This window comes from Gopherus flavomarginatus, chromosome 15, assembly GCF_025201925.1.
Source record: "Gopherus flavomarginatus isolate rGopFla2 chromosome 15, rGopFla2.mat.asm, whole genome shotgun sequence".
NCBI lineage: Eukaryota > Metazoa > Chordata > Testudines > Testudinidae > Gopherus > Gopherus flavomarginatus.
This window is the reverse complement of record NC_066631.1, coordinates 16,938,405-16,953,493: the sequence shown is the minus strand read 5'-3', so window position 1 is coordinate 16,953,493 and position 15,089 is coordinate 16,938,405. Positions and strand designations below refer to the sequence as shown.

The following is a 15,089-nucleotide window of genomic DNA, read 5'->3' as shown; positions in this document are numbered from 1 at the left end:
GATTATCTTTTTATACGATATTGATCTTAATTAAACATATGGACCATCTCAAATGCCTGGTCATTCTGCAAGGCTTCTGCATATGTTGATTTACTGAGCCACAGGGCCGGCACTACCATTTAGACAGCCTAGGCAATCGCCTAGGGTGCCATAATAATTGGTGGGCGCCGTTTTGCCAGAGGGGGCGGCAGGCAGCTCCAGTGGAGCTGCCACAGTGGTGCCTGCGGAGGGTCTGCTGATCCGTGGCTCCAGTGGAGCTGCCGCAGTCGTGCCTGTGGACGGTCGGCTCCTCGCGCGGCTCCGGTGGACCTCGCGCAGGCACCACTGCGGCAGCTCCACTGGAGCCGCGGGACCAGCGCGCGGGTGGCGAAATTGCTGTCCGCCTAGGGCGCTCAAACCCCTAGCGCCGGTGCTGCTGAGCCAACATCTTTTTATAAATTAACTGGATTGCAGCCTGGGTACCCTATTTTGAGAACTGCTGCTCCAGGAGAGTGTTTGCCAGGAGTCACTCCATTTACAAAGCTTTTCGTGCTGCAGCTTAAAATGGATTACTCTTTATTTCACCAGTAGCCCACAAAAACTACATCTGGAGTGACTGATTTTAGAGGGTCTATTGAGTGCAAGCAATAAACCAAGATATGAGGCATTCTGACGTTTTATGTAAAATCTTTTGAGAGAGTACAGTTAGACAGGAAGTAGAACCTGTAATGATCCTTTAATTGCATGGAGAGATACAGGCTTATTAAGAACCATAAATTTGACTGTCACTTAGCCCAGATTACAAAGCTGTCAAAGCAGGCAGGAAAATATATTTGTCCCTGATAATGAGGGAAACTTGATGCACCGGAGAAATAAATTAATAATTGTAACCTCTGACAATGAATCAAAGTGGCTTCTGAAATAATTACAGCATTTCTTCATAAAGCCCCTGCACCCCGTTCTTCCCTCTTTACTCATGTATTCACAGTGCTTTTCAACTGTCAGGGAGAAAAATCACCCACAGGTGCCATTTCAGAATGAGAGGCAGGTCCAGCACAGCAGGGTTTGCATGGAGATCTCACAAAACTCTACAGGCTGCTTTTCTTACCATTCCAAAGGGGATGTCTCCAAACTATTGTCGTGTCCTGCTTGTAGTCAGGTTCAGAAGGAGTGGGAATTTGTTGCATGCCACTCTGAGAAGGAACCCAGCCAATTAATCAGGCTGTTAAACTCAGAGCACAAGATTTCAGCTGGATTTGGACTTTGTTAGCCACAGGGTGTGAAGTAACACTTGCTGCTTTCCTTGGACAGGCTACTACTACACTGCAGCTGGCCAGAATGGAAGCTGTGCTGCTTGTTAATGAGATACCAGCATTTGATACGGAGGCGGTGGTATAAAAGGAGTTCTTTTTAAAAACAAAGGTGGTTAAAAAAATGAAATTGCTGAGCATCAGCCCATGAGAAAGGCACATCCCTATGTCTTTGGTTTAATGCTGTGTGTGTGTGTGTGTGTCTCTCTCTCTCTCTCTCTAGTTCTTTGACAATGCAAAACAGCCAAATGTACTGTGGTTTTGCTGCTGGCTGATTGTCATGTCATTCCTTCACAGATGGGTACTCCACCATCGATCACCGGGACAAAGAGCGCAAATACAAGACCAATGACAACATAGGGGATGCATCAGAGAAAGAACCTTTAAAAGTAAGCTTCCAGCTATTCCAAAGGCTGCTTAATGCCATTACAGAATGGGACATCCAGTGTCAGGCAGCAAGGAACGTGTGTCGCAAGTACTCAGCAGGGGCTTGTAAATGGTTGGCTATAAAGGCACCATTTCATGAGTGATCACTCGTTAGCCTTAAATGGAAGCAAATGCTGCTTTCTAATAAGGGAGCAACTGCAGAAGAGGGTTTTATAAGCTGATATGTGCTCAAGTTCCTGTAGGTAAATAATGGTTTTACAAAAGAAGGTGTTTGCTTAATCACTTTCAGCTCCTCCATCTAGGTACATTCCCCAGCCCTAAAGTGTATGGGTCTGCAGGAGACTCTGTTCTGAGAATAGTCACATCAAGCAATTACTTCCCACCATGGAAACCATAGAGGAGTGTAGCTGAAAGCCTGTGTGTCTTTGTAAAGCAGTGTGGGGTATATAGCTCCCAGCCCTCACTCAGACTCTCCTGCACGTGGACTCTGTATATGGGTCAGTCTCTCTTATACAAGAGCCTTCTTGAAAATGAATTTCCAACTCTCTTCTCCCACGCAGTTTTCTTCCTGAAGAGTCAGACTTGAATCTCCCACTTCCATTGTGGGCTACTGAGTTTACCAAAACAGGCTGCGTACAAGTAATTGACTTCTGTGCAATTTTTGTTACATTCATGCACAATTTTAGCTAAGTTTTTATAAGCAGTTGCTTTATGCTTCCAGCAGTGCAGTGGCACATGGGACTCCTCCCTACCTCACAAAAACCCACACATACTCTCCTGTGTGTCAGCAGTGGGGAAAAACCAGACAATGAAACAAGAGTGTGAGACAGAAAACGTTGCCGCTGATGTTGGGAACCTCAGTGCTAGGGCTAGGGAGCCCTGAGCATCTGTGGTGAAATCTCCTCACTGTTTTGTGGAAACTCCAGAAGATCTGGATGCTCCAGGTTAAATGGCCAAGCAGTTGGAAAGGAAAGACTTTCCAGTTAGTGCAAGGCACTGAGCAAAGGCATGCAGATGTGGGCATGCAGAAATAAGATAGAAAAAAATCTTCCCACAGACTGAACCAGTAGTACACCTGCCTGGTGGTGATGGTCTGTCTATATTAACATGTGCACACAAACACTCACCATCGGGATTGAGCATAGCTATCCCTCCTCTCTATTAAAGGCAGAGGCCAGCCACAGTCCACACTTTGTTCAGACACACACAGTTTTTTCCTCTTTCATTCAGAGGCTATTTAAAACTTTCACCTTGTCAGAAGCTTCTTGTCTAGCAACCTCATTAATATAAGCCATTGTCTTGTGATATCCTTCCAGTGTCAAACCCTGCAAGCTTGTTGTTGTTAGCCGGCCTGAATGAGTAGAGTCTCGTGTCATGTGACTGCAGTGTGACTGAAACACTGACCTTTTTACCCTCTGGGTTAGCCTAGCCTCCGATCTTACTTTAATATGACCTTCCATTATCCAGTACTGTAACTGGGTGAGGATTATGGCTGTGCAGGGATTAGGAGACCTCAGCGACCCTTAAAGCTGTACTGCAAGGGAATAGCCACTGTCGTTTAAAACTAGCTGCCCTATTTAGCCCGTGTACAATTCATTTCCTAAACGTGCACCCCTTGTGCTATATATAATGGGATTTGATAGCAATCACCTTTTAGTGTGAATGTAGAATGCTGATTGCATTTATGCTTTACAGTCACTAGTAAACATGGAAAGGAAACAAAATCTTTGGTTGCTCTGACCTTTGCCTTTGGAAGTGGTGGCTGCTTCCTTCATTTGTTTGTCATCTGTCCTTTCCTGTTTTACTATGTAGTAGCCCTGATCAAACTGGGAAATTTCTGTCTTAAGTGCTTAGGAGCAATTCACTTCGTATTATTCATGGTTATGTTTTAGGGTAAATTTCCAAAGTGCTACACAAAGATTGAGCTACAATGCTCTGAGATTGCCACTGATGGGAATCAGGTGTCTAAATCCCAATTACTCAGACTGTGGAAATACTATTTGATTGACACAATGTTATTCTGATATGGAAACAGATGGCCCAGCCTGAACCAGAGGTTAATGATATAAGCTTTCCAATCCAGCCATCCACAGTCTTAGTGTACACTGCAGGATGCTGAGCAGCAGGGTGAACTAGGGGAGATGGCTGCAAAGATTAGGATGCTGTTCTGCAGGAATGACAGAAAATGCTTCTTCCAGAGGAAAGGGGGATAGGGTGGGAGGGGAGAGGATTAGCAAGTGCTTATTACTTTTACCATGTGACACACACAGGTAGCCAAATACAGCCCACAGAGCCTTTATAATGCAGCCCAAGGCCACCTTCATCTTTCCTAAGGTTGAGGTGCAACCCACTGAAGCAGGTGGTGGTTCCATTGTGCAATGCTTTGGCTTGATCGGAGCAGAAGTTACTTGCGTTGGGACCTGTCTCTTCCTCAGTCTGTGCTTCCTCCCTGTTAAAGATGGAGGGCAGCCCAAATACAGTCTGATGTAGGAACTCGAGGGCAGCACCTCAGTGGCATGTCATGTTGTTGAAGCAGCCCTTAGCTGGGCAAAGTCTAGATACCCCCTGCACTACCCTATCCCAGAGAAATGTGTGTGCTGATTTCTAGCTGGTGAACAATCCAATAACTGTGGCTCCTAGGCTGTATGAGTGGCTAGGACTTGTGAATAATGATTGCAATGAAGTGAAGTGCTGCCACGAATGCTTCTGTCAGTGCCTGTTGAATAGCTCGTGCCACTGCCAATTTTGTTTCTTCTCTGTCTCCACTAATTCCCCCCTTGCAATCCTTTGGAGCTGACTGATTTGTTTGTGTTTGATTAATCCGCTCTGTTTTGCCTTTAACTCCTCACCCTGTTTGCTGCAGAATGACACAAATAGGAAAAACATTAACAGGAGTAACAGGGCTTCGGTGAATCTGGTGGATGCCCGTGACATTAAACCCCAGCCTGTTGACTCCTGGGTCTAATTTGCATGCATGGTAGGTCCTTTTAATGGTAATTGGTGCTAGTGATTACCTTGTCTCATTGTGCATGATCTGTATCGCTGCAGAATCTGTCTGAGGCTAATGGCTAACTGGTTCCTTTTAGGCAAATAAAAATGCATTGGGAAAGGGATGTTTATATTGCACACTGTATCTTTAATGAAACTCAATAAACCACTGCTGTTTGATTAAATAATAACCTGTCAAATAACCAGACAGCGCATTACTATCTGGACTGATGGGCTGTCAGCTGAAATGTGAAGGATCTCTGCTATTAGGCCATGGGAATTAAATTGAATATAATTTTCCTGACTGATCTCAAATGTTTACAACCATTTCTCCCTCCCCCCCCCCCGCACCCCCCAACCCTCCAACTCATTACCAGGTTTAGCCTGAGCCCTCCGGAAAAGTACATCCTGATAATTTGTGGATCTCCCCTGAGGCTCCCAAGAATTCCATGGTCCTGTCCCCCAAGGGAAAGCTGGTGACCCCCCCCACACAATTACATTTCAAGGGGGGAAATTTAAACATGGAGCCACAAGTCCCATTTCCTGCTCCTTCTTCTCTGCAGTTCAAGGCTTTTTTTGGTCCCCTTCTTGTTCTCTACCTTCTCTATGTGCCAAGCTCCTTAAAACTGCCAGCTTTTACTACTCCTGCTGTCACTAATCTGCCTCCTCCTGCCCAGTCTTTTATCCATGTTACACCTCCTGGCAGCCCGTCAGATGCCGCACTGTGTGTGGTACAGACTGTGTGGCTGGCTGTGGACTAAAAGAATATCTTTAGTCACCATGAGGATTGCACTACACCGCTTCTCCTTACCCAGTCCCCGAAGGTCTTATTTCCAGAGATGGTGAGCACTCATGACTCCCATTGCTCAGCGCTGCAGAAAATTGGTCCTTTTTCTACATGGAAATCTCATTAATCAGTGAGAAGGAAACTCAAGTCACGAGGCGAGTGCAGTACAATAGGAGGGATCAGAGTTCATGACACATTCTTGTTTCCTTGATGGGAAGGGCTGGAACCCTCTGGCCACTGCAGTCTATAACAGACCTTTCTCAGCTAGGTGGACAATTCTCCCAGACCTGAAAAGAGCACCATGTAGCTCGACAGGTTGTCTCTCTCACCAACAGAAGTTGGTGCAATAAAAGAAATTTCCTCACCCATGTTGTCTCCCTAGTTCTCCCAGTACCTATTCAGTCTTTGGCTCCTAACCATCCCTCTTCTGGTCTTAAATCGCTGACAGGCTGTGAGAGTCAGAACTGCCACTGTCTGTCCTGTGCCTGTGTTGGAGACAAATGGGTCTGTGGACTTCAGTCCTTGGGGCTGTCAGTCTGGCACCTTTCCCTGGCTTTATGCTGACTTCTAGAAGAAGCACTACTTTAAAGAATTCAAATTGCTGATTGGCTGATTTGCTGACCCCCTCTGGGTGCTGGTTTCAAAGAGCAATTCCTCCATCTCCTGAGAAAACCTGGAAGACTTTCTCTGTCTTCACACAAATTCCTGATGGTAACAGATGAAATACAGCATTGGAGACCCGGGGGTGGGTTGGGGTGTATGAGATGAATTCGCAGGGCTTTGGAGACCTCCAGGAGAATGTTTTTTAAAATCACATGTGAAGCTGGCAGAGTAACTTTGGAACGTAAACAGCCCCGGTGATGCTGTGCTTCTCTGCTCTTTGCATTCTCCTGGTGACTCTTGGCAAGTAACTTTAAATGTGAAACCTTCCGAGGTCTCTAATTTAGATTCATTTTTTGTTACTTTTCTAAGACCTTAAAATGATGGGGAAGGAAAAGCTCTTATTTCTCTTTAAATGTGTGTTGGAGCATTAAATGCATATGGCTGTGAGCAGTGGTAGCACCAGCAGACCCTTTGCCACTGCAGCTCTGCACCTCACTCTTTATCTGCAGCGCTCTGACTGTTTTAGTCCTGAGTCGTGCTGGATGAGAGAACACCAGCTGGGTGATTTAATGATGCAGACCCACAGGGGACTGGGGTGTAGCCAGCAGATTCCTGCTCACTTGATTGAAGATTTGAGTCCAGCTCTCTAAAAGTGAAAAGCCAGAGCACAAAAGCCACTGGACTTCCTGGTGCCACCTTAGGACAAAGCTTTCAGTTTGGTGCATTAGGAATCAGAGGCCTGACCCTGAAATCCTTCCTTAAGAGAGATTCTCATTGAAAGCAAGTTGGAAGTCTCCCCAGAGTAAGGGGAGCAAGGTCAGACACAATTCATGGGATTCGCACAGCTGAATCTCCTGGGCACTGCCCTGAAAATTCGCCCCATCCAACTACTACACATGTGAACCTCTGGGGACTCTGCTGTTGCCATAGATTGTTTGTTATTTGTATTGTGGTAGTACTCCAACCAAGATCGGAGCCTCACGGTGCTAGGTGCAGTAGGAAGTCATGGTCCTTGCTCCAGAAGATTGAGATTTAAAGCTTTGACAGGACACTGTCCCACGTTTGTTCAGAATCCTTCGGAGTGGAGACGGCATCGAGGGTGGGTGAGGGAGCCGTTTTTAAACCTAGAGTGAATTTTTGATGTTGTTGTTGTTTGGTTTTTGTTGCTAATTTCTGCCGTTAAAGGAACTATGACATTGGGGATGGGTGAGGGGGGTGGACACTTGCCGCTGTCCTGCTACCTGAGCTCATACTGTATGTGTTGGAGATCAACAAAGGTGCATTATTTCATATATTAATCAGCTGTGGCTTTATTTTCCAGGGCTAGAGTCCAACTACTTTTTTTTCTTTTTTCTTTTTTTTTTTTACTGAGGGGAAAAAACCAATTTGAACCAACACAGAGGATCTCATTTATCACCACTGCCATTCAGATTCGGAGGGCGCTGCATCAGTGAACAGTCTGCAGATTCTACGAGGGTGTGGGGAGAAAACAAACAACTGCCATCAGCCAACCCCGGAGCACCATGCCTTACAGCAAGACAATTTGCTTTTTAAAACTCAATTACATTCCCACTAGACACAGCCACCTCCCTTTGCCTCCCTCCTCCATCAAAGAAGAAAGAATCCAAGCTTACATCTAACCGGTTAGGTTCTTAGATGATTCTTACATGAAAATGGTGCCAAGGATGAAAAGAGAAGGTCACGTGGTGGGAAAGAGGACAGCTTTGCAAGTGAAAGAGGAACTGCAGAATATTTGAAATATATCTTAGGTATAATCATGAGGAAACTAGCACTTTTTTCATTTGTTTTTTGGGTTTTGTTTTGAACTGTGAATTTAATTTTTAAAAGATTTTTATATTAGGGAGTTTGGGTTTTTTGGTTTTGAGCTTTTATTTGTTTTTGTTTTTTTCACAAGAAATGCAGGAATGTTGAGTAGGTTTGTTGGATTTTAATGAAAGGAGAGAAACTATTTACGCTGGTTGAACGGACTGGAACGCAGACAGCGAAGTTGATGCGAGCTGTATAATCTGCTATTAGAGTAAGCGATATCACACTGTGTTATATTATCATTATAATCTGGTGTACAATACTTCTGCCTTTTGACTTCTGTAATGGTTCTGGTTTTACTTCCACATATGTAAACAGTTTGTTGACGGTTTCAGTCCCAATTCAGAAATCTGTGCTGAGAAATGGAGTTGGCTGCCTTTTAATTTTTGTTGCTCACGATGATTGCAGTAAAGGAGTTGCTTCCCTCCCCCTCCCCCCAAGTGTTGATGTTGGGTTAATGATTATTTTAATCTTTAACATAATTTTATTTCCCATAGCTGTTAACACACTGGGGAAGAATGGAAGCTTCCTCATTAGTGAGTTCCCATTAGAACACACTGTAATCTTCAGATGGGTCCGCCCCTTATATTTTTGCTGATAGACTCAGTTTCTGTTGGATCCATGCGTGTTTTGGGCTATCGAGCCAGATGAAAAGTGCTACAAAGGGAACTGATATATTTTTTTAAAGAAATCATTATCCTGGTTTTGTTTGTTTTTTGAGGTTGCACACTTAAGTAAGGGTCAAATTCAGCCACTTGCTGAGGGTCTACTCAGAGCCACCTGGTAGGCCATAGGCAGACTCTCTGCACAAGGGTGAATTTTTGCCCCCCACGGTCACATTTTACACATACGCTATCTGGTGATGCTATGTATTAAATGCAAATCACTGATTTCCTTTGGGTTTTGATCCAGTGAGGGAGAAGGGTGAAAACAAGAATCAAATCTCTTTCCTAGCATTGGATGGATGCCTTTTACTTACTTTGTTTAGTTATCATTGTCATTTGGTTGCCATGTTTACACCTACAAGTTCTTAAATACAGTGTGACTGGAAAGCACATTTTTGAATCAAGCAGACTTAATTTGGGGATTTCAGTGCCTGCCATTTCCTTTGTATATTAAAAATGAAAAAAAAAACCCAACAAAAAACAAAATATTACTGTAATAGTAAACGTCTAATTTTTTGTACAAAATTAAAAAACTAAAAAAAGCAAGCATCAAGAGCTTTGTATCTTCTTGAGTATAATAAAATTTGACAGATACATATATATAAATAAATATATATATATATATGTATATATGCATATAGTTGTGCAGAGGATAGGTTGTCAAAACCGTGTGAAGTAGTATGCAGGACTGTTGATTCAGGGAAAGACTGATGCCCAGGCTACAACACTAACTTTGCTCTCCTTCCCATCTCACTCGCGCACAGAGGGGTTACATCTTGGTCCTAAGAGAGGTGATGTTGCTGGGAGCAAAGTAAGATTACAGTCACTGGTTATGTTTACCCTTGTGAGAGAGTCCTGTGAGGTCAAATACGCTTAGCTGGTTGAGGGAGGCAAGGACAGATGCATCTCTGACCATTTGGATTCTGATGGGCGGGGAGTTCTTTCTTCATGTAGATATAAAGTGTAGAGAGTGAAATCAGATGCATAGTTTTACTGTATATTCTAACAATGGTGCTCTTTTCATACTTGTTCTACCAATAAGTGGAGACCCTTTTAACCAGGCTGTTACACAAGAGTTTTATACTGCTTTGGTTTCTGTATCTTGTGTGTTCTTTTTGTATATGAAAGGATTAAAAAAAAAATAACTTGCTTCAGCAATTAGCAATGGAACCTTCTTTGTAACCTATTAGAAGTGCATAAGGAAAGGTCCCAGGAGACTCTGGTATCAGTCTGTCCTTGGTTAATTTTATCAGAGTATTGTATTTACCAAAGCAGTCTCAGCAAAAGATTACTGCAAATAACTAGCCAAATGTTGCAAGGCTTTTCTGCTAAGTCTTTGCGATGTACTTATTCTACAAATATTCCGAAGCCAAGGAGAGGTTAGGAGGGAGAGTGCCAACAGGGGAAGGCTGTAGGAAACACCCTAGGGAGAGGAGACAGGGACAATAAACTTAAATGATCTCCTATCCAGAGAGACCCCCCAACAAAAACCTAGATCTAAACACCCATGGTATAGGGATATTCAAAATCTGGATCAGAATCCAGATCGGGCAAATGGCCTCTCTTTATAATGGGCTGAACCAAAAACACAGAGGTGTTTGAGAAGATGATCGTGTTTTATATTCTAAGCAGAAGCCATCCTACCCCATTAGAAGGAATGGAACTGTATGCTTGGAATCATTTGTGGCTGATTGTTCTTTTTCCTTGTTTCCTGCTTAGTCTTTTTGTGACTGCTTTGTTTGCAAGGCTTCTTGCTACTGAACAGAAGACACCTCCCTCCCCCCAGTTAATAGTATGAGGTGTTTATACCAAGAGGCAAAATATCAGGACTGTTAACAGGAACAGTGGGGCTCTGACCACACTCACCACAATGAAGATTTACTCAGAGTATGTAGCAATAACAAGAATTTGATCCTGTACATTTCATGGCTTTTCTTCTGCTCCTCTCCTGCAAGCCTTTCCCTGGACATTGAGCAGAGAGAGGGATCCCAAGGCTGACTTAGACATAAGAATAGCCTCCAGTGTTAGCAGCACCTCCCACCAGCCATAGACCAAATTAGGAAACTCTCTACTTTAAAATGACACTGCGGATCAATCTTAGCATCACATTTAATCAAGTGGCAGGGAAAGCATGTTGCAGAGGGTGGGCTCACCTGTGAGAGGCACTCTTACAGAAATGTATTGGCGCAGGGCCGCTGTATGGTAGCTATACCATATGAGGTCCCATATGAGGAGAGATTAAAGAGGTTAGGACTTTTCAGCTTGGAAAAGAGGAGACTAAAGGGGGATATGATAGAGGTATATCAAATCATGAGTGGTGTGGAGAAAGTGAATAAAGAAAAGTTATTTTTTCCCCCCATAATATAAGAACTAGGGGCCAACAAATGAAATTAATGGACAGCAGGTTTAAAACAAATAAAAGGAAGTTCTTCACACAGTGCACAGTCAACCTGTGGAACTCCTTGCCTGAAGAGGTTGTGAAGGCTGGGAGTATAACAGGGTTTAAAAGCGAACTGGATAAATTCATGGAGGTTAAGTCCATTAATGGCTATTAGCCAGGATAGGTAAGGAATGGTGTCCCTAGCCTCTGTTTGTCAGAGGTTGGAGATGGATGGCAGGAGAGAGACCACTTGATCATTACCTGTTAGGTTCACGCCTTCTGGGGCACCTGGCATTGGCCACAGTCAGTGGACAGGATACTGGGCTGGATGGACCTCTGGTCTGACCCAGTATGGCCATTCTTATGTTCTATAGCTAGCTGATAACCTACTGGGACCTTTCAGGATGTGTCCCCTTACCCACCCCTGCCAATCCTTCCCCCCTACAACCCACCTGTGGCTTCCCAACTATGTATGGGGTTCGTTTGAGAAGATAAGGAATGTGAATGAAGGAAGCACTAGGCATTTTAGTAGGGTTCAAATGTAGAGGCGGGAAAGCAATAGTGTGTGAGAGAAAATCAGCCTGAAGTGAAGCAGCTCCAGGTCTCAGTTCAGTCAGGTCTCAGGATTAAGCATGCAGCCTCCTTCCTGCCATTTGCTCCAGACACCTGCACCATGACAGCCAGAGATCAAGCCCACAGGGGAGCAAGGGCTAGAAAAAACACACCAGGGTTTCTAGTGTGTCCTTGTGGGAGGAAGCTAGCAGGACAGTGGGTGCAGGCTTCCTATTGACTGGGAGGAGGAAGAGGGAACAGCTGTTCCCTCAGCTAGAGGGCTGTGATAAAATGGGGGATAGTTTGAATCCCTCAGGGACTCAAGTTCTCCCACAGAGCTCTGTCCCTGGAAGCAGCCCTAGTGCAGCCATGGCACTATGTTGTCACCACTGAAGAAAACAAGCGCTAACTTTGCTGGGGCTGCCATGACTCAGGAGCCCCCTGTGGCTCTAGGTTTGGCTGCTGTGTATTGGAGTAATAGCTGTACCAAGTCAATAGGTTCCTACAGATACTCATGGTAGGCCAGGTTGTGCTCAGTGCAGGATTCTGGGAGGGGTGGGGAAATATGAGGCTCCAAGCTAAGCCACCTTTCTGCTCTCCTGATTCTGGAGCTGGCCAAGTGCCAGTTCGCCCCTCTACATAACTTGGAGGGTCCCAAAGATTAGTGGCTGGACTGGTGGCCCACAGATGGGTTTGCTGGCTGTAGATTCCTGGAGTTTGGTGTGCTCTGGCCACCCCTAGTTATGTTCTCAGGAATGCCCCCTACAGAGAGGAGAGTGAATGGTACAGAGCCAGCGTACCCTTCCTTACCACTTAAGGATTCCTCCTGCAGCTGTCAGAGCAGCACTGTCTCCAAAACATCATGAAAGGGATTGGTTTGGGGCCAGGAACTGGCCCAGGATAGAGAGAGAGAGAGGAAGCAGTGGTTTGCAAGTGTGGTTCCACCAGTCAGCTCTTGCCAATACTGATGAGAACTGGTGACACATGGCCTGCTACACACAAGGCTTGTGATATGCAAAGCACTTTTTCACCTGGGTGCAGCTCCCAGAGCATTAGGATGGCGAGTGTCCCAATTTCATTACTTACCTGCAGCTTATTGTGTGGTTTAGGCTTGATTACCAAGGGGGATGGGTGCATTATAAGTCCCTAGACAGCAGAGGCAAAGCGCCATAATAATGAGATTGATTTTATTACTTCCTGCTGTGACACTCCTCATGGCCTCACTCTTTCTTTGAAAACCATAATGTGCTAATAGCTTCAGCCCATGCTTTTGTGCTGTTGGGGTTGGGTGTCTGTGTGTGTCTCTCTCTCTCCCCCTCCCATACTTTCAAAGGTGTTTATAGAGGTATAGTTTCTAGCAAAGTCTCTTCACTGTTCTGCTCCTAAAAAGCTGATGTTTCCTTTCCTTTCACAGAAAGGTTTTCCTCTGATTATCGGTACAGTAACTAGTCTAGTGCATTAAGGGGCAGTATTATAAACTTATTTTTTCCTGTCTTAAATTTACATTGGGGTAGAATGTTTAGAAACACAATTGTGGGATGAGTGACAAGGAGGAAAGAGCATATGCTGCAAAACCTGCCAATCCAATTGAGGATATAATTGCTCAGCAAAACAAAAACATAACTAGACTAAGAAGCTTACTGGTAATTAGTAGCTAATGTGTTTGTAACTATCATGTGCCTTAAAATTTTCATGGTAGGAAAATAAAAAAAAAAAAAAATCACCAATGTGTTTCCTGTAATACTACTCAACATTATCACTGTAGTTTAGTCTGGTGGGGTTTTGCATTGTATTTACACTGTACTATAAATTGGAACACTTAGAATGATTTTATTTTAAGGGTAAGATGGGGGGAATAAAAGGTGAATTATGCTTTCATAGAACAAATGTTACCATAACAGAATGTATATTAGGAATTTTCCATAACATCGATAAATAGAATGCTTGTTAGAGACCAGGTATGTAGGATAACAGTTTGGTGTGTTTTCAATAAACCATTCCTGGAAAGAACATGTGTGCCATTGGTTATTTGTTACATCAGATGTCCTAAATATTCTCTGCCATATAACATAATTTAGCTAGGGCACAGAGTAGTGGGACCCTAGTGCAGGCCAGCAGTGTGCTGCGAAAAAACCTCTGGTAATGGAAGTGATTGGCGTATGCTTTAATGTACTACAGCTGGAAACGGTAATTCCATGGCTTATGTCAGCGTAGCAGAAAGCCATATAATGACTTTGGAGTGTAGATCATGGTTTTATTAAGACACAAGGGTGTTTCTGTGGGGGAGGGGACACCCATCTGCATGGGTCTGTTCAAAGGACTGCACATTTGGATTGACAAGCATATCTTACTGATGGCTTTACCATTTGTGAGGTCACTGACCTTCCCCCATGCTTGCTGATAAAATATTTTAGTACACCACGCCACATGGCCGTAAAGTAAGAGTATGTGTGTGTGTGTATGGTTTAAAAAAAAATCAGAGATCCTAGGAATTGACTGGAGCTAAATGCAAGCTTTGGGTGAGGTGTGAGAGACCTCTCTTGCACTTTTCTTTTTTACATGCTTTTAGGGTATATTAGATCATTTAGTTTTACTGCTGTGTGGAAGGGAGATCCACCCAGAAGCAGAGGAGACAACTTCCCACTACATGACATGGCCAATTGCTGACAGATCTGTTGTGTTAATTTTGATGGAATAGCTGGGCCCCGCCAATCAAAGGTGTTAACGTGGTCCTATCACTGTACAACACTAAAGAGTTAAACATGGCTCGAGGTTTTGAATACAGAGACCTCAACCTGCTTAGTCCCATGACAACCATCACCATTAAACATTTTATAAGGAGAAAGAGAAAACCAGTCAAAGCACTTCAAATGTAAAGTATTTTACAATATTTCTCATTCCATTTTCCTTCAGCAGCAAAAAGTTTTTGTATGGAACCCCCAATCCTTGACAGTCTTTCCCCAAAAAGAACAGTTATCTAAAAGAGAAGTTAGTTGAGCTGGTCTGGAGCTGCTGATAAAGACCAGTCCCATTCGCTTCAAGATCAAACAAGACAAATGGACACAAAAAATGACAGCAAACAACCACCAAGGTAGAAAATTCAGTTTCTGTCTCTGCTGCTGACTCACTTGCAACTGCCTTCCTGAAGCAACTCAGGACAGCACATGGTTTTATCAGCCAACCACAAGACCTAGCAAACCATTACAAGCATTGGGAGGTGTAGGGCATTGCTTTTAGCTGTCTATCTGGTTATGAGCTTACACCAATGGTGCAAAAGATGCAGTCATGTCTGGCTAAGCCAGACACTTACTAGACAGAAGGGAATTTGAGAAAGTTAGAAAAGAGAAATAAGGTGGAGAAAGGTCAAGAGCACGTGAAGGAGGGGTGACAGCAGGCACCAAAGTCTCATATTTCAGGTGCTATTCAGAACTTAACCAAAGCGGTAGAAGTGATGATGATGATGATGGTTCCCTCTCTGTCCTGGTCAGGACAATGAAGGCCTAACAGTGTTGTAGTGGATCCTAGCATCTCAAGAGATGGTGGGGCAGCCATAGTGATAAAGTTCTCTCCTTCCAGTCCACCAATTTCCACAATTTTGATTCCCCCTCAAA

The 15,089-nt window shown here is 44.0% G+C and overlaps 1 protein-coding gene across 11 annotated transcripts in view; it reads left to right on the top strand.

Annotated features, from left to right (window-relative positions):
- The window catches only part of ARVCF (ARVCF delta catenin family member), a 457,340-nt gene extending 448,308 nt beyond the window's left edge, over positions 1–9,032 (top strand). For 9 of the 11 annotated variants that reach the window (XM_050924166.1, XM_050924165.1, XM_050924167.1 and 6 more), the window contains 3 exons: positions 1,587–1,678; positions 4,540–4,653; positions 7,376–9,032. In XM_050924166.1, coding sequence (XP_050780123.1) covers positions 1,587–1,678; positions 4,540–4,641 — 194 coding nt within the window. In that variant the 3' untranslated portion in view covers positions 4,642–4,653; positions 7,376–9,032. The remainder of the gene's footprint in view (positions 1–1,586; positions 1,679–4,539; positions 4,654–7,375) is intronic. The other 2 variants (XM_050924169.1, XM_050924170.1) reach the window with 2 other exon arrangements.
- Positions 9,033–15,089: the final 6,057 nt, after the last annotated feature.